Source organism: Sus scrofa, chromosome 10 (assembly GCF_000003025.6).
Source record: "Sus scrofa isolate TJ Tabasco breed Duroc chromosome 10, Sscrofa11.1, whole genome shotgun sequence".
Lineage (NCBI taxonomy): Eukaryota > Metazoa > Chordata > Mammalia > Artiodactyla > Suidae > Sus > Sus scrofa.
The window spans coordinates 53,211,099-53,238,601 of NC_010452.4; the positions used below are offsets into that span (position 1 = coordinate 53,211,099).

At 38.7% G+C, this 27,503-nt stretch overlaps 1 protein-coding gene and 1 pseudogene across 28 annotated transcripts in view; one reads left to right on the forward strand and one right to left on the reverse strand.

Moving 5' to 3' along the window:
* Nucleotides 1-27,503, reverse strand: part of MLLT10 (myeloid/lymphoid or mixed-lineage leukemia; translocated to, 10) — a 243,296-nt gene that overhangs the window by 139,043 nt on the left and 76,750 nt on the right. For 16 of the 28 annotated variants that reach the window (XR_002336389.1, XR_002336388.1, XM_021064945.1 and 13 more), the window contains one exon: nucleotides 16,194-16,303. Coding sequence is in view for 24 of the 28 variants with exons in the window: in XM_021064945.1 (XP_020920604.1) it covers nucleotides 16,194-16,303 (110 nt within the window). In the remaining 4 variants the exon portion in view is untranslated. Of the gene's footprint in view, nucleotides 1-14,699; nucleotides 14,874-15,941; nucleotides 16,099-16,193; nucleotides 16,304-27,503 lie in introns of those variants that run through there. The other 12 variants (XR_002336387.1, XM_021064928.1, XM_021064922.1 and 9 more) reach the window with 3 other exon arrangements.
* On the forward strand, nucleotides 205-1,040 carry LOC100521145 (annotated as a pseudogene).

Here is a 27,503-nt window from a genome sequence, read left to right on the forward strand (position 1 = left end):
GATGCTACCAGAAAATTGTTAGAGCTCATCCATGAACTTGGCAAAGTCGAATGATACAAAATTAATACACAGAAATCGACAGCATTTCTATATCCCAACAACAAAAGATAAGAAAGAGAAATTGGGGAAACTATCCCATTTACCATTGCATTGAAAAGAATAAAATACTTAGGAATAAATCTACCTAAAGAGACAAAAGACCTGTACTCTGAAAACTATAAGAGGCTGATGAGGGCAGCAGTGGTGACAGCCTCGCGGACGTGGCGCCGTTACTCGTAGTTGGGTGGTGGCTTAGGCGGCATAGCGCTCAGCGCACCCCTAGCAGCAGCAGTAGCGGCAGTAGCAGAGGCACCCCTGCGGTCACAGCCCTGCACTGGTGCAGCCACCTTTGCTCTCTCTGCTCTTCCTCCCTTTGTTCACACCATGGCTGATCAACTGACCGAAGAACAGACTGCTGAATTCAAGGAAGCTTTCTCCCTATTTGACAAAGATGGAGATGGCACCATCACAACAAAGGAACTTGGAACTGTCACAAGGTCATTGGGTCAGAACCCGACAGAAGCTGAGTTGCAGGATATGATCAATGAGGTGGACGCTGATGGTAATGGTACCACTGACTTCCCTGAATTTTTTACTATGATGGCTAGAAAAATTAAAGACAGACAGCAAAGAAGAAATCCACGAGGCATTCTGAGTCTTTGACAAGGATGGCAATGGCTACATCAGTGCTGCAGAACTATGTCACGTCATGACAAACTTAGGAGAAAAACTAACAGACGAAGAAGTAGATGAAATGATCAGAGAAGCAGATATGGATGGAGATGGACGAGTCAACTACGAAGAATTTGTACAGATGATGACTGCAAAATGAAGACCTACTTTCAACTCCTTTTCCCCCCGCTAGAAGAATCAAATTAATCTTTTACTTACCTCTTAAAAAAAAAAGAAAAAGAAAAGAAAAAAAGAGGCTGATGAAAGAAATCAAAGATGGCACAAATAGATGGAAGACAAACCAATCATGCTCTTGGATTGAAAGAGTCCATATTATCAAAATGACTATTCTATCCAAGACGATCTACAGATTCAATGCAAACCCCATTAAAACACCAAGGACATTTTTCATCAAACTAGAAAAAAAAAATTTTTTTTTTTCTCTTTTTGTCTTTTTGCCATTCCTAGGACCACTCTCGAGGCATATGGAGGTTCCTAGGCTAGGGGCTAAATCGGAGCTGTAGCTGCCGGCCTATGCCACAGCCACAGCAATGTGGTATCTGAGCCGCAACTGCAACCTACACCACAGCTCACGGCAACACCAGATCCTTAACCCACTGAGCAAGGGCAGGGATCGAACTCAAAACATCATGTTCCTAGTCAGATTTGTTAACCACTGAGCCATCATGGGAACTCCTAGAACAAAATATTTTAAAGTTTGTTTGGAAGCACGAAAGACTCAGAATACCCAAAGACATCCTGAGAAAGAAAAATACAGATGGAGGAATCAGGCTCCCTGACTTCAGACAAAGCAACAGTCATCAAAACCATATCATACTGGCACAAAGACAGAAAGATATATCAGTGGAACAGGATAGAAAGCCCAGAATTCAACCCACTTACCTACAATCAACTAATGTATGACAAAGGAAGCAAGAATATACAATGGAGAAAAGACAGTCCCTTCAATAGGTGGTGCTGGGAAAATAGGACAGCCACATGTAAAAGAATGAAATTAGAACACTCCCTAACACCATACACAAAAATAAACTCCAAATGGATTAAAGATCTAAATATAAGACCAGATACTATAAAACTCTTAGAGGAAAGCACAGGCCAAACACTCTCCCACATAAAACACAACATCTTCTCAGATCCACCTCTTAGAGTAATGACAAAAACAAAAGTAAACAAATGGGAGTTAATTAAATTTAACAGTTTCTGCACAGCAAAGGAAACCCTAAACAAAATGAAAAGACAACCCACAGAATGGGAGAAAATCTTTGCAAATGAAGCAACTGACAAGAAATTAATCACCAAAATTTATAAACATCTTCCGCAGCTCAATACCAAAAAAAAAAAGACAAACCCATCAAAAAATGGGCAGAAGATCTAAACAGACAGTTCTCCAAAGAACACATATGCATGGCCAAAAAACACATGAAAACATGTTCAACATCACTCATTATTAGAGAAATGCAAATCAAAACCACTATGAGGGACCAGCTTACACCAGCCAGAATGGCCAGCATCCAAAAGTCTACAAACAAGAAGTGCTGGAGAGGGTGTGGAGAAAAAGGAACCCTATGACACTGTTGGTGGGATTGTAAAGTGGTGCAACCACTGTGGAAAACCGTATGGAGAGTCCTCAGAAAACTAAACACAGAACTCCCATTTGATCCAGAAATCCCACTCCTGGGCATCTACCCAGAGAAAACCATGACACAAAAAGACACATGTACTCGATGTTCATTGCAGCACTATTTTCAACAGCCAAGACGTGGAAACAATCTAACTGTCGGTCGACAGAGGGGTGGATCAAGATGAGGTGATACAGATACACAATGGAATATTACTCAGCCATTAAAAGGAAAGAAATAACAGCATTTGCAGCAACATGGATGGACCTTGAAATTAGCTAAGTGAAGTCAGTTCAGACAGTGAGACACCAACATCAAATGCTATCACTTACAGGTGGAATCTGAAAAAAGAACACAATGAACTTCTTTGCAGAACAGATACTGACTCACAGACTTTGAAAAACTGATGGTTTCCAAATGAGACAGATTGGGGGGTGGGGGGATGCACTGAAGGTTCGGAATGGAAATGCTACAAAAGTTGGTTGTAATGATCACTGTACAACCACAAATGAAATAAAATTCATTGATTAAAAAAAAAAAAAAAAAAGCTATCCTACTCCAGAAGACAAAGAGGAGGTCACATCAAGATAGTAGGAGGGGTGATTATGCAGTATAAGCAACCCCATGACCATGGGGTAGGCAGCCCACAGACTAGAAAGTAACTATCACAAAGACTCACCTATGAGAGTAAGAGTTCTGAGCCCCATGTCAGGTCCCCATGCCTGGGAATCTGGCATTGGGAAAGGGAGTCCACGGAGCATTTGGCAAGAAGGCCAGTGGGACTTGTGGCAAGGAGCTCCAATGGAGTGGGTGAAATGGAGACCCAGTTCTTGAAAGGCGTACACAGGCTTTCATGTGCACTAGGTCCCAGGACAAAGCAGAGACTCCATAGGAATATAAGTCGGACCTGAGTGCAGTTCTTGGAGAATCTCCTGAGAAAACAGGGGGAGACGTGGCTCATTGTGGGGGAAGGACACTGGAGGCAAAGCTCTCAGCATGTGTTCCTCTAGAGGTGGCCATTTTGGAAAAATCTTGCCCCACCCATCAGCACTAAGAAGCCCCAGGCTAAACAATAACCAGGTGGGATCACAGCCCCACCCATCAGCAAACAGGCTGCCTAAAGACCCCCCCAGGCACACAACCATCTCTAATCTCAGCCAGATACAAACCCTCACCCAAAAGAGGTAGAAGAATCAGCTTCAGCTACCAATGGAGAGGCACCAGTCTCTCCCATCAGGAAGCCTACAGTAAGCCCTTGTAACAGTTTCAGCCACAAGAGGGGTGGACATCAGAAGGAAGAGAGGCTTCTCTACAAAAAGGAGACTACACCAAAATTCTGTACAAAATGAAAAGGCAGAGAATTGTGACTCAGATAACAAAGAAAGAACATACCCCAGAAAAACAGCTAAGTAACCAAGAGATAATCAACCTCCATGAAAGACTTGAGAATGATGATAGTGAAGATGATTCAAGACATCTGAAATAACCTGGAGTCAAAGATGGATAAATTACAGGAAACACTGAGCAAAGAAATACAAGATTTAAGAATTAAGCAGAGATGCAAAATACAGTAACTGAAATAAAAAATTCACTAGAGGCAACCAACAGCAGAATACAGGAGGCTGAACAACGAATAAGCAAGGTAGAAGACAGACTAGTGGAAATCATAGTTGTGAAACAGAAAAGAGAAAAACGATTGAAATGAAGACAGTCTCAGAGAACGCTGGGACAATGTTAAACACACCAACATCCGTATTATAGGGGTGCCAGAAGGAGAAGAGAGAGAGAAAGGGACAGAAAAAATATTCAAAGAGATAATAGCCAAAAACGTCCCTAACATGGGAAAGGAATCACTCACTCAAATCCAGGAAGCGCAACAAGTACCATATAAAATAAACCCAAGGAGGAATACCCCAAGACACATATTAAACCAAAATTAAAGACGGAGAGAAAATATTGAAAACAGCTAGGGAAAAGAAACAAATAACATACAAGGGAACCCCAATAAAGTTATCGGCAGATTTTTCAACAGAAATTCTGCAGGCCAGAAGGGAGTGGCATGATATACTTAACGTGATGAAAGGAAAAAACCTCCAACCAAGATTACTCTATGCAGCAAGGCTCTCATTCAGATTTGAAGGAGAAATCAAAAGCTTTACAGACAAGCAAAAGCCAAGAGAATTTAGCACCACTAAACCAGCTTTACAACAAATACTAAGGGAACTTGTTGGGGTGGAAAAGAAAAGGTCACAACTAGAAACAAAAATATCACAAATGATAAGGCCTCACCAGTAAAGGCATACGTAAATGTAGGAAATCATCCACCCACAAACAGGCTACCCAAACCAGAAATCGTGAGGAGGGTACAAATGCAAGACACTGGAAATACACTCGCAACCAAGAGACCAACAACTTAAAACAATCTTGTATATATAGAGAGACTCCTATATTAAAATCTCAGGGTAACTGCAAACCAAAAATCTACAGCTGACACACAGACAAATAAGAAAAAGCAATCCAAACATAACACTAAAGAAAGTCATCAAGCCACAAGAGAAGAGAGCAAGAGAAGAAGGGAAGAAAAAAGAGCAACAAAAACAAATTGAAAACAGTTAATAAAATAGCAATGAGAACATACATATTTATAATCGCCTTAAATGTAAATGGACTAAATGTCCCAACCAAAAGACATAGACTGGCTGAATGGATACAAAAACAAGACCCATATATTTGCTATCCTCAAAAGATCCACTTAACTTCTAGGGACACATATAAGTGAGAGAATGGAAGAATATATTCCATGCAAACAGGACTCAAAAGTACATTTGAGTAGCAATACTCATATCAGACAAAACAGACCTTAAATTAAAGAATATTATAAGAGGCAGCGAGTTCTCATTGTGGCTCAGTGGAAACAAATCTGCCTACCATCCATAAGGATGCGGGTTTAATCCCTGCCCTTGCTCAGTGCATTAAGGATCCCAAGATGCAGAAAGCTGTGATGTAGGTCACAGATGTGACTCAGATCCTGCGTTGCTGTGGCTATGGTGTAGACAGGCAGCTGTAGCTCCAATTCAACCCCTAGTTTGTGAATCTCCATATGCTGTGGGTGCAGACCTAAAATTTAAAAAAATACTGTAAGAGACAAAGAAGGACATTACATAATGATCAAGGATCACTTCACAAAGAAGATATAACAATTGTGAATATATACACACCCAACATAGGATCACCTCAATATAAAAGGCAAGAGCTAACAATGGTTGTTGACAATAACACAATAACACTGGTGACTTTAACACTTCACTTACAGCAATGGACAGATCATCCAGGCAGAAAATCAACAAGGAAACACAGGCCCTAAATGAAGAATTAGACCAGATGGACTTAACACATATTTATAAAACATTCCATCTAAAAAGCAGCAGAATATACATTCTTCTCAAGTGTACATGGAACATTCTTTAGGATTAATAACATGCTGGGCCACACATCAAGCCTTGGTAACTCTGAGAAAACTGAAATCATATCAAGCATCTTCTCTGACCACAATGCTATACGACTGGAAATCAACAACAAGAAAAAAACACAAATACGTGGAGACTCAACAACATGCTACTAAACAACCAATGGATCACTGAAGAAGTCAAAGAGGAAATTTAAAAATACCTAGAAGCAAATGACAACAAAGATATGACACTCCAAAACCTACGGGATGCAGCAAAAGCCATTCTAAGAGGGACTTTTATAGCAATACAAGCCTACCTAGGGAAACAAGAAAAAGCTCAAACCAACAACCTAACTTTACATATAAAGCAACTAGCAAGAGAAGAACAGACAAGACATAAAGTTAGCAGAAGGAAAGAAATCATAATGATCGGAGCAGAAATAAATGAGATAGAAATGAAGAAAATCATAGAAAAGATCAATGAAAGGAAAGCTGGTTCTTTGAAAAGATCAACAAAATTGATAAACCCTTAGCCAGACTCATCAAGAAAAAAAGAGGACTCAGATTTCCTATGGAAGCACAGTGGAAATGAATCCAACTAGGAACTATGAGGTTGCGGGTTTGATCCCTGGCCTCGTTCAGTGGGTTAAGGATCTGGTGTTGCTGTGAGCTGTGGTGTAGGTCGCAGACACAGTTCGGATCTGGCATTGCTGTGGCTGTGGCTGTGGCATATGCTGGCAGCTGTAGCTCCAATTAGACTCCTAGCCTGGGATCTCCATATGCCATGGGTGCATCCCTAAAAAAAGAAGACAAAAAGACAAGAAAAGATAAAAGGACTCAAATCAATAAAATTAAAAATGAAAAGGGAAAAGTTACAACAGACATTACAGAAATACAAAGGATCATAAGAGACTACTATAAGCAACTATATGCCAATAAAATGGACAACCTAGAAGAAATGGACAAATTCTTAGAAAAGTACTATCTTCCAAGACTAAACCAAGATGAAATAGAAAAAATGAACAGACGAATCCCAAGTACTGAAATTGAATCTGTGGTTAAAAAACTTTCAAGAAACAAAAGTCCAGGACCAGATGGTTTCACAGGCAAATTCTATCTAACATATAGAGAAGAGCTAACGCCTATCCTTCTGAAACTATTCCAAAAAACTGCAGAGGAAGGAACACTCCCAAACTCATTCTGTAAGGCCACCATCACCCTGATACCAAAACCAGACAAAGACACCCCCCAAAAACCAAAATTACAGGCTAGTATCACTGATAAACATAGATGCAAAGATCCTCAACAAGATACTAAAAAACCAAATCCAGCAATATATTAAAAGGATCATACACCATGATCAAGAAGGATTTCTCCCAGGATGCAAGGATTCTTCAATATCCACAAATCGTTCAGTGTGATACACCACATTAACAAAGTGAAGAATAAAAATCACATGATCCTCTCAATAGATGCAGAAAAAGCTTCTCACAAAATCCAACACCCATTTCTAATTAAAACCCTCCAGAAAAGTGGGCATAGAGAGAACCTACCTCAACATAATAAAGGCCATATATGACAAACCCAGAACTAACATGATTCCCAATGGTGAAAAGGTGAAAGAATTCCTGCCAAGATGAGCAACAAGTCAAGTACGTCTGATCTCACCAATACTATTCAACACAGTTTTGGAAGTCCTAGCCACAGCAATCAGAGAAGAAAAATAAATAAAAGGAATCCGAATTGGAAAGGAAGACATAAAACTATTACTTGTTTGCAGATGACATGATACCATACCTAGAAAATCCTAAAGAAACTACCAGAAAACTGTTAGAGCTCATGCACGAATTTGACAAAGTCGAAGGATACAAAATTAATACACAGAAATCGACGGCCCTTCTATATCCTAACAACAAAAGATAAGAAAGGGAAATTGGGGAAATAATCTCATTTACCATTGCATCAAAAAAGAATAAAATACTTAGAAATAAACCTACCTAAAGAGACAAAAGACCTGTACTCTGAAAACTATAAGATGCTGATGAAAGACATCAAAGATGACACAAACAGATGGAAAGACATGGCTGGACCTAGAAATTATCATGCTAAGTGAAGTATACAGTGAGACAGCCACATCACATGCTATCACTTACATGTGGAATCTACAAAAAGGACACAATGAACTTCTTTGCAGCACAGAAGCTGACTCACAGACTTTGAAAAACTTATGGTTTCCAAAGGATAGAGGCTGGGACTTTGGGATGGAAATGCTATAAAATTTGGTTGTGATGATCACTGTACAACTATAAATGTAATAAAACTCACTGAGAGGGGAAAAAAAAAAACATAAATTAAAAAAAAAAAAAAGAAAATAAAAGTCCACTAACACATAAATGGATAAAGATGTGGATATATCTAAAAACAAGGGAATATTATTTACTCAGCCAATAAAATGAATGAAATAATGCCATCTGCAGCAACATGAATGGACAAAGGGATTATCATATTAAGTCAAGAGCAAAGACAAATAACATATGGTATCACTTACATGTTGAATCTAAAAGAAATGATACAAATGAATTTATTTACACAAAAGACTAATAGACCTGGAACACAAACTTTTGGTTACCACAGGAGAAAAGAGGAGGATAAATCTGGAATATGGGATTAATATTACACATACTACTACCTATAAAATAGATAAACAACAAGGCCCTACTGTAAGGCATAGGGAACTATATTCAATATTATCGTTTTGTTTTTTGTTTTTGTCTTTTTGCCATTTCTTGGGCCTCTCCTGCGGCATATGGAGGTTCCCAGGCTAGAGGTCCAATCAGAGCTGTAGCCGCCGGCCTACGCCAGGGCCACAGCAATGTGGGATCCGAGCCGCATCTGCAACCTACACCACAGCTCACGGCAAAGCTGGATCCTTAACCCACTGAGCAAGGCCAGGGATCGAGCCCGCATTCTCATGGATCCTACCCAGGTTAGTCAACCACTGAGCAACAAAGGGAACTCCTCAATATTTTCTAATAAAGTATAATAACAAAGACTCTGAAAAAGAAATTATATACATAAATATAATATATATAAAATTGGATCACTTTGCTGTACCTGAAACCAATAGAACTTTGTAAATCTTCTATACTTCCAAAAAAAAAAAAAAAAGAAAAAGAGAGAGAGAGAGAACAAAAACAGAACTTCTCCTAATACCTACGTACCACTCTTCATCTAGGAAAAAAAATGAATTTGGGGTAGTAATTTCTAAGTCTTCCTCTACTGTAAAGCTTTACAATGGCACCATATTTTACCGTGTTTTTTGTTTGTTTGCTTGGTCTATTATGATTCTTCCTATAACACTCATTCCTTCATGGCCACCCACTAAATAAAAGCTTACCAAAAGGAAAAATTCAGGATATGTACATCAAATGCCAACTACTCTCTATGGAAACTGGAGCTTTCTAAACTAAATGCTTTCTTAAGTCTAATGAACACAAGAAAAGTCCCCAAATCTCTATGTTGCCCCAATCTTCCCACTTCTCAAAGATTATTGAAAGGCAACTTAAAGGTAACATACACCATTCCAGTTTATTAACATGAGGTATATACGTCAGTGAAATGAGGAACTGATATGAAAGGTCAAAAAATAAAAACAAGAATCTGATGACAAATGCTACAGAAATTGGCCACTGTATATTTAATGACATGGAAAATTTAACAATATGAGTCAAAGTGAATTCTCTGCAACTCAACTGGATATGTTATACAGATGTTCTGGAAATTTTCCTTGTTTTAATCCCTAAATCTCCAAATGTCCCAGCCACACAAGATTATTTATTCTGTAAACTGCCTACCACTTTTCCTTTGCACATATTTCTCTAGTTTATGTTACCTTCTCTATCTAGAATTATTAGATTCTTTCTCAAACAGGTCAAATTCCACATTGCTGTGCAAAGCCCTTAGAATATCTTTGAGTGACTTATTCAATTCCTTGATAAAAATAATCCTTCCTTTTGGGAGTTCCCGTTGTGGCACAGTGGAAACGAATCCAACTAGGAACCATTAAGTTGCGTGTTCAATCCAGCCTTGCTCAGTAGGTTAAGGATCCAGCATTGCCGTGAGCTGTGGTGTAGGTCGAAGAGGCGGCTCAGATCTGGCATTGCTATGGCTCTGGTGTAGGCCAGCAGCTACAGCCCCGATTCCATTCTTAGCCTGGGAACCTCCATATGCCATGGGTGCGGCCTTAAAAAGACAAAATAATAATAATAATAATAATAATCCTTCCTTTCATTATCGTCCATAGTACTCCATTCAGTTTTTTTTTTATTATTATCATGTTCGCACACTGTAATTATACATTTATTACTTGACAGTCTAACAAAGTGCCAAATGGAGATAAATCCTATATTTTACGCATCTTTGAATTCCAAGTGTCCAACACAACGCTTGCTGCAAAGGAGGTCCATAGTAACTGCCCAACACATTAACCAATCGTCCCCCACATTATCCTTTACTATCACCAATAAAGGACTGATTTATTCCAAAATTCAGCAATTCATTTTTCTAAGTGTTCCTATCATTTCAGAATTACATGTCCCTTATTAGCCATACTGAACATTCATGAACAGAATATTAAGTTTTTAAGGTTAACTATACAGACCAACAATCGTAAAAAAAAAAAAAAAATCAAGAATCATATATACCAACCACATATAAGGAAAACTACAAAGAGGAAAAAAAAATTTGATGGAGAGATACATTAAGTTTCTGGAAGGGGAAATTTAATACTGCAAAACGGTTAATTCTTCCCCCAAATAATATTTCACTATTATACCAGTAAAATCAAAATTGTATTCTATTAGTCCTAATTTTCATCTTAAAAAACAAATACATGAGAATATCTGTCCTACCATGTACCAAAATGTATTTAAAACCATAATAATTTAAAATAGTGTGGTATAAAAATAGACAGACACATTAATGGAACAGAAAAGTGTCAAGAATGCCCAAGAATTTAATGATTCAAATAGTATTTCCAATCACTCTGCAAGGAGTTCCCATTGTGGCTCAGAGGGTTATGGACCTGACATTGTGTCCGTCAGGAAGCGGGTTCAATCCCTGGCCTCAATGGGTTAAGGATATGGTGTTGCCATAAGCTACAACAGGGAAGGTCACAGATGCAGCTCAGATTCAATGTTGCTGTGGCTGTGGAGCAGCTCCAATTCAACCCCCAGCCTGGAAACTTCCATCTGCCGCAGGTGAGGCCATAAAAAGAAAAAAGGAAAAAAAAAAATCACTGTGCAAAACATATATTATTCAATAATACTGTTGAAAAGTGGACTAAAACATGTGGGAGAGGAAAAGTTACACATACCTTACCATACTCTAAAATTAACTCTAAATGGATAAGATTTATATCCAAATAATTCATACTCCTGTACTCCTCTGAATACTTTAGTCTTAAAGCCATGAGGTGGGGGCAAAACATGGTATCCTCCTTCCTAGGATGGATGGCAGCCCAACTCAAGGCTCAGAGCCCCAGTAGGGTTGTCTCTCATGACCATGTTGTGGGTGGGGTGGAGGCAGTAGTGCCAAGAGGTGTCAGAACCTGAGCAAGGTGAGAAGACCAACCCTGGAGGGAGGAAGGGGTAGTGTCAAACTGAAGCTGGATGTCAAATCCCCAAAATAGTTAAAAAAAAAAAAAAAAGGCAGACATGTAGAGAAGCAGCAGCAACCTAAAGTGAGATGTGGAGCCTGAATGAGGTTAGGATGGCCTCTGTGTTAGGGGACAGCAGCAATAAAAGTTTGGTTGAGACTGGTCAAACAGATAAATATATTGAGGATAATGGGAGTCAGATTTCTCACTATCCAGCATCAGACTCCTAAACACTGGAAAGAAAAATTACAATAAACCTTATGTTGTTGGATTATGTTTAAGGAAATTACTAAGAAATTCTTTGACACAATGGAATACTACTCAGCCATAAAAAAGGATGACATAATGCCATTTGCAGCAACATGGATGGAACTAGAGAATCTCATACTGAGTGAAATGAGCCAGAAAAACAAAGACAAATACCATATGATATCACTTATAACTGGAATCTAATATCCAGCACAAATGAACATCTCAGAAAAGAAAATCATGGACTTGGAGAAGAGACTTGTGGTTGCCTGATGGGAGGGGGAGGGAGTGGGAGGGATCGGAAGCTTGGGCTTATCAGACACAACTTAGAATAGATTTACAAGGAGATCCTGCTGAATAGCATTGAGAACTATGTCTAGATACTCATGTTGCAACAGAAGAAAGGATGGGGGAAAAACTGTAATTGTAATGTATACATGTAAGGATAACCTGACCCCTTTGCTGTACAGTGGGAAAATAAAAAAATAAATAAAAATAAAAATAAAAAATAAAAAAAAAGAAATTCTTTGGAGTTAGTTCTCTAAATAGAAAGATAGGCAATAAATACACGTATATATACATATAGATAGACAGATATAGAAATACACATAGATATCTGTGTATGTGTATATACATCCATGTATTACATTGGAATTATCCTTGTGAGGAGTTTCCGTCATGGCTCAGCAGAAACGACTGACTAGTACCCATGGGGACGCAGGTTCAATCCCTGGCCTTGCTCAGTGGGTTAAGGATCTGGCGTTGTCCTGAGCTGTGGTGCAGGTCGCAGACACAGCCCGATCTGGTGTTGCTGTGGCTGTGGCACAGGCCAGCGGCTACAGCTCTGATTCTACCCCTAGCCTGGAAACCTCCATATGCCATGGGTACAACCTTAAAAAAAAAATTATCCTTGTGACCTCACTGACTTCCAAGTATAGAGAAGAAATAGATGTGAATGTGTGTATCTCTCTGTATCCATACACACTGAGAGGGCCTGGAAGTAGCAACACGCCAATAACAATGAGCATACCTAGTGTCCACTTTGATTTCTAAATACCTTTCTCACCTAAAAGGAATCCAGGCTCCTTGGAGAAATGGCTATTCTAGGGCTAAGACAGGAATGATACAAGATGAAGCTGGGACATAATGTTTTGTCCAAAGTAAAGAAATATTCAAAGAGTGATAAAAACATCTCAAAAGACACAAGAACCAGCTTGAAGGCATCCAACTGGCCAAACCTGAGACAATATGAGCATAACAATAAGTGACAGTAATGAGGAATAACCATTAAACTAAAATAATAACACATTGGTCCATATTAGTCCATTATAACACATATGATTGGGGAGTGGAGAAAGCTTTTCCTTAAAGTAGACTGCCAACTAATGAGTGTAAAAGAAGGAATTAGAAAACCATCATTTGCCATCAATCATAGTAATAGATTAATTCAGCAAAGAAACAATAATGGATGCTAATATTAACAGGTAGCACAAGAAACAAGACATTTACATACAAAGCACTACTCTATAATATGCTTGTTGACTACAAAGGGAAAAAAGATTAACCTCCCAGTGGAGAAATCCTGCAGACACCACCTTAACCAAGTGATCAAGGAAAAACCACCAGTAATGAGAAAACTGAAATCATGTACCACATGATAGGATGCTATGAGAAGAACAAAGTATCACTTCTGCAGTATTCCTGCCCAAAATATATAATCTGAATTTAATCACGAAGAAACATTATAAAAACCAAAATAGAGGGACATTCTACAAATAATTGGCCTATAATATTCAGAAGTATCAAAGTTATTGAAGTCAGAGAAAGACTGAGCTACCATTTAAGATTTCAGCAGAGGGAGTTCCTGCTGGTGCAGTGGATTAAAAATCTGACTGCATCAGCGAGGGTCACTGTGGAGGTGCGGGTATGATCCTTGGCCTGGTACAGTGGGTTAAAGGGTCCAGTGTTTCTGTAGCTGCGGCATAGACTGCAGATGTGGCTCAGATTCATTCAATGGTCCAGGAACTTCCATATGCAGTAGGTGTGGCCATAGAATTTTTTAAAAATTTCAGGAGACTTAAGAGAGAAAACGCAATCTGTGATCTTTTTTGCTATTGAAAAACATTACTGAAAAAACATGAATGAAAATTAGGGAAACAGTGGTGAAGTATCTGGAGTAGAAAATAATAGTACATAAATGGTAATATCCTGATTTTGATGAGTATAGTCCGGTCATGTAGAAAAAAGTCCTTTTTTATAGGAAATACATACTAAAGCATTCAGGGGTGTCAGTGTTATCTTGATAAATTATTCTCATGGTTTAGAAGAGGAAGAGTTTGTACTATTAATGCAACTTTTTGTGAAAGTTTGAAATTAATTCAAAACTGAAAAAACAGTATTTTTAGAAATGAATTTTGAAAGTACCAAGAAAACAGTTATGCATTTATGTAGAGAAAGCTTTTTTTTTTTGCATGACAACGAAGGCAGAAACAGTAAGGAGTAGTTAAGTAAATTACATAAGAATTTTACACCTCTGAACTAGAAAAAAAATAACCTGCTAGAATACCAACAATAAAAACCACAAAGACATAATGAACATTAAAAAGCAAACATTAAATTATGGGCAAAAGCATTCATAGGAAGTATATAAGAGAAAAGAATAGAATCTCCAAAATAGAAAAACACTCTAAAATAAAACAAAAACATTACAATATTAAAATGAACAAAGAGCTATTCAAGATCAATTAACAAATAAGAATAACCATTTAAAAAAACTTTAAGATATTTAACCTTACTAGTACTCAAAGAAAATCAAACACTGTAATATTTTTCACTAAAAAGAAAAGCCAAGATTGTTTTAACGGTAATAAACAGTGCACTTAACAGGATATAAGATTATCCACAATCTCACATACCAGTACTCTGATTATTAAATTAAAAATTGCATTCTAGGACAATTTCACACAATGTATTGAAGCTTCAAAAATGTTCATACCTTGTTACACAGAAATTCACCCAGTACATACATCTTTGGACACCAGATGAGGCCCTTCAACAATAAGGGGCTCCTTGAGTTCCCGATGTGGTGCAGTGGGTTAAGAATCCGACTGCAGTAGCTCAGGTCAATGTGGAGGTGCAGGTTCCATCTCCAGCCTGGTACAGTGGGTAAAGGATTTGGCACTGCCACAGCTCTGGCTCAGATTCAAACCCTGTCCTGGCAACTTTCATATGCTACAGGTGTGGCCATTAAAAAGGGGGAGGGGGTTCCTAAAATAAATTATATTTTATCAAAACTAGTAATACTTTGTATTAGATGCTAAATACCCACTAAAAATAATGGAAAAATATTAACTTATTGACACAAAAATATGTCAGGATTAATAAATTTCAAAACCAGAACAGTACAAGCAACATGATCCCAATTTTTTACCACTATATATGTAAAAATGCATACACAAAAATATAGGAGGATCTCAATGGGAAGATTTTGAATGATTTTTGTCTTGTGTTTTATATTCTCCATATTTTCCAATTTTTAGAATAATATTAAATATTTTGAAATTTTATAATTGGCGGCAATGACACTTTCTCCACAGAATAAATCAACATGTACTTTCTGTTAAATGGTAACACTATGTTTAAAGGCACAGCTAATATGCAAAAGAGAATGAAGCAATAATATAAATGTACTAAATCAAGAAAAAGATATAGGAAAAAAAGCAAATTTAACTAAGGTTTTTTTTATAAAGGTAACAACAAAAAATCCTCTCTTGGGGGAAAAAAACAATTTGAAGAGGTGAGATGAGCAAATACTCTAAGACAGGACTATTTTTTAAGACAGGATGTATACTCTCATAATGAATATTATACCAAATAATGATTAATTCAAATTTAATACAGCTTTAATGTCTGAAAGAACATAAAGGTTAGTAATTCTTAAAGAACGTCAGAGTTCCCGTCAAGACTCAGCGTTAACGAACCCAACTAGATACCCTGAAGACGCAAGTTCAATCCCTGGCCTCGCTCAGTGGATTAAAGATCCGGCACTGCCATGAGCTGTGGTATAGGTCACAGACACAGCAGATCCCACATTGCTGTGGCTGTAGTGTATGCCAGCAGCGGCAGCTCTGATTCGACCCTTAGCCTGGGAACTTGCATACGCCATGGGTGCTGCTCTAAAAAGACAAAAAAAAAAAAAAAAAAGTCTATAGAATTTAAATATTAGAATATTAAATACCTAGGTTAGTATAAAAACTTATATGGTTTTCTCTATGTATGTATGTTTTGTGCTCCTGTGACCTTAGTAACATATTTTAATACTTGTAGTTTAACATAGTAATTACACTTTTTCCAAATCGATGGAGGCCTGTTAATTTAAATTTTTTCATGAAGGCCTGTAATAAAACAAAAAAAAATAAATAAATTCCTTTACACTTTCCAATTTTAAAACAAAAATTGTATTCAAACATCGATAATATATCCACTGTACCTTATTATAACGATCATGCGGGACAGACTGTAAAACAATTGGTTCCATTGTAGAAACATTGGCAAACTGGACCTCTGGAATATACAGGGCACAAACGACATGAGCCCAACCTAAAAATAAACAAAAATAATGTCATTTTTCCAATTTCCAGTAAACTTTTTCAAAAATAACTTTCTGTGTACACCTGAAACAAATACAACCTTTTAAGTCAACTATACTCCAGTAAAATTTATTCTAAAAAACCCACTAACTTTCTGAAGAGATCCTTTAAATGCCTATTTAAGCAAATGTACTGCATAAACAAATCCTTGCTACTGACTGATAATCAAACCACTAGTGATAAGGAGTTCTCTTATGGCTCAGAAGCTTAAGGATCCAGTTTTGTCACTGCAGCAGCTTGGGTTGTTGCAGTGGCAGGGCTTTGATCCCTGGCCCGGGAACTTCTGCATGCCATGTGTGTGGCCAAAAAACAAAAGAAAACAAAAAAAAAAAACCCACTACTGATAAAAGGCTCTTAATCATTTCTCCAGTTATTAAGTACAGTAACAAATAAAGGGAAAATTTTTAAATTCAGATGACGGCGCTGACGCTGAATTTTTATAAGAGAAAATTAAATTATTCAGATCAATAATTCCTCTGAGAACCACTATAAAGGTATGAAGTTTTACAGCATCACACCTAAAGTAAAAACTTTAAAACTTTAAATCTTAAATGTCAACATTAAACTTTTCACTATTATATTACTGTTGATATTTTAAATACTAATACTAATTGCTTTGCTATTTTAATTTCACTTAAAATAAATTAACAATTCATATTAAATGCTGTTTCTTTTAATATTCAAAATGTGACTAAAGGTATCAAAGAGATGATGTGATTGTACGGAATTGCTAGGCCAAAAACTGGAAAAGGATGAAAGTTCAGGGAGTTAAGTACAACTTTTGGCCACTTTGCTGCCCAGAGGACATTTGCCTATTTGAAAGAAAGCAGGTGAGATAGTGGATAGTGCTTTTGACAAGTTTAGAAGGCTGAAAGTGCAGGGATTTATGTCCACAGACAACTAAGGGAGAAGAGAACACCACTAGTAAACCCCTCACCCTCTTTCAGCTGTAACATTGCAGGACTGGCAAGCCAAAAATGACAACAAACTTAAAATACATAAGTCCTCCCCAGAGACTGCAGCTGGGCTCTGATCATCTTACACTCTGAAATTTGACTCATGTAATACTAAACTACAAGTGCCCCCAAACACCAGACAGAAACTAATATACACCCTCTCTAGAGAAAAACAATGTCATTCTGGCTACAAATACTTCCTACTTACTAGTTCATTATTATTTTCAGCACAATGAGAACTACCAAATACGAGAGAGCAATGACAACATGAATGAAACCATCAGAAACATGAAAATCAAAACGGATTTGTATTTTGGAGTTTTACACATACACATTTTTTAAAGTATGTTTATTATATTCAAATACACAAAACACAAAATTAAAAGTTTCTTGAAAGAACTAGAGTTCCTATTGTGGCTCAATGGTTAACGAACCCGACTAGTATCCATAAGGATATGCGTTCAATCCCTGGCCTGCTCAGTGGGTTAAGGATCCGGCGTTGCCGTGAGCTGTGGTGTAGGTCACAGACAGGGTTCAGATCCTGCATTGTGAGGGCTGTGGTTTAGGTCAGCAGCAATAGCTCCAATTCGACCCCTAGCTTAGGAACCTCCATATGCCAAAGGTGTGGCCCTAAAAAGACAAAAAGACAAAAAAAAAAATCAGCCAATTTTTAAAAAAATTTCTTAAAAGAACTGAAAATTCTAACACTAAGACCAAAATTACAAAAGGAAAACAAAATTTTTTTAAATAAATGGATGGACTAATATTGGCTTAGATATATAACCAAAAACAGAATTACAGGAACAACAAAAAAGGTCGGAAGAACATATTCAAAACATTAGCACAAAAGTATGAAAAAAAAAAGGACAGGAGACATAACATAATAACTAGGCCTAACGCACATATAATTAGAGTACTGGAAAAACACAAGAGAAAAGCACAAAAGCAATATTTGAAATGATGATAACTAAAAATTTCCAAAAACAGAAGAAAGATGGCAAGTCACAGACTGAAGAACCATAATAAATCCCAGGATAAATAAACATAAACCTGCAAATAGGCACATTGTAAAACTACAGAAAACCAAAAATAAAAATCTTGAAACAACCAAAAGGCAAGTTATCACCAAAAGAACTGGATAAATGGAGTCCCCACTCTAGTACAATGGGTTAGGAATCCAACTGCAGCGGCTCATGTCACTGTGGAGGCTTGGTTTCAATCCCTAGCCCAGTGCAGTGGGTTGATCCAGTGTTGCCAGACAAAGAGCAACAAAGATTGGGAAAGGAGCAAGTAGAAGTGATTTAAACAGTTTCAAGGTTTCTACATTTTGTGTGACGTGGTACACAGCAAATTAAATTTATTAGCATGCAACTTGTAATCCCTGCAGCAACCGCTACAAAAATAAATATTAATACTTGCCTCTCTCTTCAGCAAGGGTGCTAGCAAAAAACTAGACAGTTGCATGTAAAACCAGAACATACCCTCACACCATGTACAAAAGTAAACTCAAAACGGCTTAAAGATTTCAATATAAGACAGATACCACTAAACTCCTAGAAAATTACATAGGCAAAACATTCTCTGACATAAACCATAAGAATGCCTTGCCTTAGTCAGCTTCCCAAGACAATAGAAATAAAAACATGACTAAACAAATGGAGCCTAATAAAACTTACAAGCTTTTGCACAGCAAAGCAAATAATAAAAAAAAAAAAAATGATAAAAGCTACATAAGGGGTAAAAAAACAGCTGAAAACAGTGCAACTGACAAGGACTTTATCTCCAAAATATACAAACAACTCATACAACTCAACAACAAAAAAACAAACAGCCCAATCGAAAAAATGGGCAGGGAATTCCCATCATGGCACAGTGGAAATGAATTCGACTAGGAACCATGAGGTTTCAGGTTCAATCCCTGGCCTTACTCAGTGGGTTAAGGATCCAGCGTTGCTGTGAGCTGTGGTGTAAGTCGCAGACACGGCTCGGATCTGTCATTGCTGTGGCTGTGGTGTAGGCCAGCGGCAAAAACAGCTCCATTGGACCCCTAACCTGGGAACTTCCATATGCCACGGGTGTGGCCCTCAAAAGACAAAAAAAAAAAAAAGAAATTGTCTGTTTGGAAGGCAATGCAAAAAAGAAAAAAGAAAAAAAAAAAGAGAAAAAGAAAAGAACAAATGGACAGAAAATCTAAAGAGACATTTCTCCAAAGAAAACATACAGATAGCCAGGAGGCATGTGAAAAAATGTTCAACATCAATAATTATTAGAGAAATACAAATCAAAACTACAATGAAGTACCACCTCACACAGTTCAGAATGGCCACCATTAATAAATCTACGAATAACAAATGATGGAGAGGGTATGGAGAAAAGGGAACCGTCCTTCACTGTTGGTGGGAATGACAACCGCTACAACCACAATGGAGAACAGTATGGAGGTACCTCTGAAAACTGAATATAGAACTACTATATGATCTAGTAATCCCACTTATGGGCATATATATCTGGATAAAACTATAATTCAAAAAGATACATGCACCCCTTTGTTCACTGCAGCACTATTCACAACAGCCAAGACATGGAAACAACCTAAAAGTCCAATGACAGATGAATGGATTAAGAAAATGTGGTACATACATGGAATGAAATATACTACTCAGCCATAAAAAAGAACAAAATCATGCCATTTGCAGCAACATGGATGCAACTAAAGATTCTCATACTAATGAAGCAAGTCAGAAAGAGAGACAAATACCATATAATATCACTTATATGTGGAATCTAAATTATGACACAAATGAACCTATCTACAGAACAGAAACAGACTCAGAGACATAGAGAACAGACTGTGGTTGCCAAGGGGAAGAGGAGAAGGAGTGGGATGGACTGGGAATTTGGAGTTAGTAGATACAAACAATTACATTCATAATGGATGGGCAATGAAGTCCTACTGTACAGCACAGGACACTGTGTCCAATCTCTTGGAACATGATGGAGATGGGATGATATGAGACAAAGAATGTGTATATGTACGTGTGTGTGTGTGTTGTATGACTGGGACACTTTACTGTACAGCAAAAATTGACACAACATTGTAAATCAACTACACTTTAATTAAAAAAAAATGTAAACAACAAAAATAGTCTAACACAGAAAAAGCAGTCCAAAAGGTAATTTAATACAATTACGTTTAAATGCACTATTAATTGCATTATTAAACTGATTAAAATGCAGAGCTAAAAATATTCATATAATCAAAATAAGGAAGGAAAGAGGGAACAGAAGAAGAATAAAATAAGAGAGAAAAATCAAGGTTAAGAAGGAATAGTAGGAGACTGGTCAAGACGGAATAACAAGGACCAAATTTAGCCTCCTGCATGAAACAATGCATACCAACGCCTCCAAAAAAAAAAAATGGAGAAAATAACTTAAGACAATGGTTCTAAAGACACTGGATATCAGCTACGGAAGGACAGCAATCACGAAGACATAAGATACAAATAAGGTGAGCCTCAGTGTGGCCCAGTTTAATATCCTGAGAGATCTTCCAGGCCAAGACTCAGAAAGAGACACTGAGGCCAAGCCCTTACACTCTAAAAGTTACAGAGATCTGGTGAGACCAAGAAAACTAAAACTGACAAAACAAAGTACCAGAAATGAAAGCGCTTCAGAAAAAGAGAGGGGAGTTCCTGTTGGAGCACAGTGGAAACAAATCCGACTAGGAACCATGAGGTTGCAGGTTCGATCCCTGGCCTCGTCCATTGGGTTAAGGATCCGGCGTTGCCATGAGCTGTGGTGTAGGTCACAGACGCAGCTCAGATCCTGCGTTGCTGTGGCCCTGGCGTAGGCCAGTGGCTACAGCTCGGATTAGACCCCTAGCCTGGAAACCTCCACATGCTGAGGGTGCAGCCCTCAAAAGACAAAAAAAAAAGGAAAGAAAGAAAGAAAAAGAGAGAGAGATGGGAACAGCACCACTTGAGTATTAAGCAGAGAACATGTGAGTAGAGAAATTACCTGAGGTTGGGAAAAAAAAAAAAAAAACCCATCCAGAAAGATTAGAGGCAACACTAGCCAGCTGGCACAAAGGGCCAAGAACAGTGCCTATTCCCCAAGCTGGAATGGAATAATTCAGAACTCACAGGGCATTCATTGGATAAAAGACCCATAAAGCTCTTGCCTCAGTAGTGGGAATAAGTACCCCTAGACTAAGCACTGCTCTGGATTCACCTAATAAATTATAAGAGCAGGACTTGAGAGGATCAAACTGTTTCAACGAACGTAACTGTATTTCAGAACAAAACTCAAGACTTTCAGGATCCAAAAAATCCAGATTTATGTTAGCAAAAATGGGGGAGTAGGCAGTTCCAAGGGCACATTCCACCACAGAAAGATCAAAAAGTCAAGCAGGACCTATCAGAACCAATTTTTTTTGAGGACTCTGGAAAAGAGAGTGAAAGGTTTGCAACAACCAAACAAATACTAAGCCAGAAAAAATGGTAGGGAAGCTTTGGGAATTTTTACTTTCCCTTGACCCACACCACCCTGGATTTAGCAGAGGTCTTGAAGATAGCACCAAGCAATCTCAATGAAGAATCTTGGCTCCTGGTTTGAGACGGAGCAGAGCAGATTTTATTTGCAAAGAATTGTGTTTCTCTGTTCTAAAGTATCTGTAGGTTATTGAAGAACTACCACAACATACATATTCTTTTGACAAGCTCAAAAACTTAGGGCAGCTAAGTGTTGAGTATTCCTGTAAGGCAGACAAAACCCCACAGATGTCCGGGGCAAAAGATCATGGTACATGCATATAATCTAATACACAAGAGCCTAAAGTGAAAAGCTAGGAGCAAGTTTTTCTAGGAAACTGGGGCACTCAAAAGTGTCTGTGCTGGAGTTTGTATCATGGCGCATCAGGTTAAGAATCCAACTGCAGTGGCTCAGGTCACTGCAGAGTTGCAGGTTAAATCCCCATCCCAGCATAGTGGGTGAAAGGATCCAATGTTGCCACAGGCGTGGCTCAGATTCAATTCAATTCTTGGCCTGGGAACTTCGATACGCCATGGGTGTGGCCAGAAAAAAAGAAAAAGAGGAAGAGCCAGAGAGAATATTTTAAGAAATACTGGATAAAAAGTTTCCAATTAGATAAAGATATGAATCATCAAGAAACCACAAGAAGAATAAACACAAAGAGATCCACACAGAGATAACGTGATCACTTTTAAAACCTAAAGAATCTTTAAAGAATTAAGAGAAAAGTAATCTATCACATACAAGGAATCCTCTATTAGAGTAAACCACAATCTCAGCAACATTGATAGACCTAGAAATTATCATACTTAATGAAGTGAGTCAGTGAGACACAAACATATGCTATCACTTATATGTGGAATCTTAAAAAAAAAAAAAAGGATATAAATGAACTTATTTGCAAAATAGAAACAGACTTACAGACTTTGAAAAAACCTGGTTACTAAAAGGGATGTGCAGGGCGGGGGGGGGGGGGGGGTCGGGTGAGGGTGGGGAATGGACTGCGGGTGTGGGATTGGCATATGCACACTGAGGTATATGGAATAACTGTCCAACAGGAACCTGCTGTATAGCGCAGGGAACACTGTCCACTATTCTGTGATAATCTATGTGGGAAAAGAATCTGAAAAAGAAGAGATGTGTATACATGTATAACTAAATCACTGCTGTACAGCAGAAATTATCCCAACATTGGAAATCAACTATATACTTCAATAGAACTTAAAAAAACAAAGGATTAAACTGTAGATTCCTCATCAAATTCAAGAGGGGGCATTAGGGTGTATACAATGATATCTTTAAATTTCTGAAAGAAAAACACTTATCACCCAAGAATTCCAAATCAAGCAAAGGTATCCTATCCTTCAAATATGGAAAAAGACAGACATTACAATGAAACAAAAGGTGAGGGAATATGTTGCTAAGAGACCTGCCCTACAAGAAACAGGATAGAGAGTCTTTGAGGCTAACATGAACAAACACTAGACAGTAACTAAAAGCCACAAAGACCCCCCAAAAGAAATTAAACTCCAGTAAAGGTTAACTATAGGTAAAAATTAACTCCTCTTTATCTTTCCTACATGGTTGAAAGACAAATGTATGAAAAAATAATTACAGACCTCTGTTTAATGGGCATGTGATACGTATACAGACATACATTTTCATAAAAACAACATAAAAGTAGAGGAATGTAGATGCATAGGAACAAAATTTTTGTGACCACTGAAGCTAAGTTGGTATCAATTCAAAGTTATTAAAATTTAGGATGTTACTATAACTGTATTCCTCATGGAAACCAGCAAGGAAAAACAGCTGGCCCTTGATCAACACAGGTTTGAACTACACAGGTCGAATTATACACAGTTTTTCCATAGTAAATATTATGGTGCTACATGATCTACAGTTGGTTGAATCTGTGAATGTGGAACCTCAGATACAGAGGAATCATGTATATACAGAGGGCCAACTATACGTTATACTTGGGTATTTTGACTAAAAGGTGGTCAGTGCCCCTAAGCACATGTTATACCTTAAAGGTATACAGAAAAAGGAAGGGAATCCAAAGGGCACAACACCAAAAAAGTCAATTTAAGAAAAAAGAAGCGGTACTGGAAAAACTGAAAAACAAAAAGGGCATAAAACATACAGAAAACAGTACAAAAGGCATAAGTTCTTATTAGTAACTACTTTAAATGGAAATGTGTTCAACTATCCAATCAAAAGCAGAGAGGAGTCACCATTGTGGCTCTGTGGTAAACAAACTAGTATCCATAAGGATGCAGGTTTGATCCCTGGCCCTGCTCAGTGGGTTAAGGATCTGGCATTGCCATGAGCTGTGGTGCAGGTCGCAGACATAGCTCAGATCCTGCATTCCTGTGACTGTGGTACAGGCCAGCAGCTGCAGCTCTGATTTACCCCCTAGCCTGGAAACTTCCATATGTCACAGATGCAACTCCTAAAAAAAAAAAAAAGAAAGAAAAAAAGAAAGAAGCAAAGAGACTGGCTGACTGAATTAAGAACATAATCCAACTATACAAGCATACCTCACTTTATCGCTCTTCACAGATGTTGCATTTTTAATAATCTGAAGGTTTCTGGCAGCCCTACATCAAGCAAGTCTACTAATACCATTTTTCCAACATTTGCTCACTTCATATCTCTTTCTCACATTTACAATTCTCACAATATCTCAAGCTTTGTCATTATTATGTTTGTTATGGTAGCTGTGATCGGTAATCTCTGAGATGACAATTTTAATTATTTTAAAAGCCATGCCATGTAAGTCAGCAAATTTAATTAACAAATGCCTGTTCTGACTGCTCTACTGACCAGCTGTACCCCCATCTCTCTCCCTCTCCATAGGCCTCCCTACTCCCCAAGATACAACAATATTGAAATTCTGTTCAAGTAGTGTTTAAGTGAAAGGAAGAGCTGTACATCTCTCTCTTTAAATCAAAACCTAATGATTTGATTTAAAGTAATGATTAAGCTCAGTGAGGAACTATGTCAAAAGCCAAGACAGGTTGAAAGCTAGACCTCAGGCACCAAACACCCCAGTTGCAAATACAAATGAAACGTTGCTAAAGAAAATTTATAATGCCACTACATACAAATGGTAAGAAAATGAAACAACCTTATTGCTAATATGGAGGAAGTTTTAGAAGTCTGGATATGAGACCAAACCAGCCACAAAAGCCTAATCCACAGCAAGGCCTTAACTCTCTTCAATTCTAAAAAGTCTGAGAGAGGTGAGGAAGCTACAGAAGAAACAAATGAAGACGCGAACTGAGGTTGGTTCATGATGTTTAAGGAAAGAAGCTGCCTCCATAACATCACAGTGCAAGGTGAAGTAGCAAGACCTGATACAAAAGCTAGAAGGTGGGATTAAGATGGCGGAACAGAAGGACAGGAGGCCAACTTCTCTCTAAAAACAACAAAACTCACAACCAAAGGCTGAGCAATTTTCAGCCAAATGGACCGGAAACCTTCAAAACAATATCCTCCTCCAGAAGACAAAGAGGAGGCCACATCAAGAGGTAAGAGGGGCGATTACATGATATAAACAACCCTATACCTCCTGGGTGGAAAGCCCCACAGACTGGAAAGTAACTGGTTCACAGAGACTCACCTACAGGAGTGAGAGGTGTGAGCCCCACATCAACCTCCCACGTGTGGGGATCTGGCACTGGAAGAAAGAGCCCCTGGAGCATCTGGCACTGAAGGCCAGTGGGCTTGTGTGCAGGAGCTCCACAGGACTCGGGGAAACAGAGACCCCATTCTTAAAAGGCGCACACGGACTTTCACATGCACTGGGTCCCAGGGCAGAGCGAGGTCTCCACAGGAATCTGGGTCAAACCTGACTGCAGTTCTTGGAGGACCTCCTGGGAAAACAGGGGTGAATGTGGCTTGTTGGGGAGGAAGGACATTGGAAGCAAAGCTCTCCGGAATATTCAGCAGCAAGCCTTTCTCTGGAGGTGGCCATTTTGGGAAAATCTGGCCCCACCCATCAGTCTGCGAAGCCCCAGGCCAAACAACAACCCAGATAGGATCACAGCCCCGCCCCTCAGTAAACAGGCAGCCTAAAGACCCCGACCCAGCACACAACCACCTCCAATCTCAACCAGAGATAAAGCCCCCCCCCCCAACCGGAAGAAAAGGAATCAGCTCCACCTACCAGTGGGCAGGCATCAGTCCCTCCCATCAGGAAGTCTACAGCAAGCCCCCCTACCAACTTCAGCCACAAGGGGGGCAGACACCAGAAGGAACAGAGGCTACAACTCTATTACCTGTAAAAAGGTCACCACACCAAAAACCGGTAAAAATGAAAACACAGAGAACTATAACTCAGATGAGGGAGAAAGAAAAGTCCCCAGAAAATCAGCTAAGTGAGCAGGAGATTCTCAGCCTCCAGGAAAAAGACTTTAGACTGTTGATGCTGAAGAGGATGCAAGACATTGGAAATAAACGGGAGGCAAACATGGACAACGTACAGGAAACACTGAGCAAAGAGATATAAAACTTAAGCAAGAAGAGATGCAACATACAATAACTGAAATAAAAAATTCTTTAGAAGCAGCAAACAACAGAATACGGGAGGCAGAAGAAAGAGTAAGCAAGGTGGAGGACAGATTAGTGGAAATCACTGATGTAGAACAGAAAAGAGAAAAAAGATTGAAAACGAATCAAGAGAGTCTCAGGAACTCTGGGACAATGTTAAACGCACCAACATTCGGGGAGCTCCCGTCGTGGCTCAGTGGTTAACAAATCCAACTAGGAACCATGAGGGTTCAATCCCTGCCCTTGCTCAGTGGGTTAAGGATCCGGCATTGCCAGCGAGCTGTGGTGTGGGTCGCAGACGCAGCTCGGATCCCGCCTTGCTGTGGCTCTGGCGTAGGCCGGCAGCTACAGCTCCAATTCGACCCCTAGCCTGAGAACCTCCATATGCTGCCGGAGTGGCCCAAGAAAATGGCAAAGAGACAAAAAAAAAAAAAAAAAAGACACACCAACATCCCTATTATAGGGGTGCCAGAAGGAGAAGAGAGAGAGAAGGGGACAGAAAAAACATTTGAGGAGGCAATAGCCAAAAACTTCCCTAACATGGGAAAGGAACCACTCACCCAAATCCAGGAAGCACAACGAGTACCATGTAAAATAAACCCAAGGAGGAATACCCCGAGGCACATGTTAATCACACTGACCAAAATTAAAGACAAACAGAAACTATTGAAAGCAGCTAGGGAAAAGAAACAAGTAACATACAAGGGAACCCCGATAAGGTTACTGGCAGATTTTTCAGCAGAAACTCTGCAGGCCAGAAGGGAGTGGCATGATATACTTAGCGTGATGAAAGGAAAAAACCTCCAACCAAGATTGCTTTACCCAGCAAGGCTCTCATCCGAATTTGAAGGAGAATGCAAAACCTTCACAGATAAGCAAAAGCTGAGAGAACTCAGCAACACTCAACCAGCTTTACAGCAAATACTAAAGGAACTTCTCTAGGCAGAAAAGAAAAGGCTGCAACAGGAAACAAAAACACCACAAACGACAAGGCTCACCAGTAAAGGTATATATATATATACAGTAAAGATGTGAAATCATCCACGCACAATTATGCCAACAAAATCAGAAATCATGACAAGAGGAGGGTACAAATGCAGGACACTG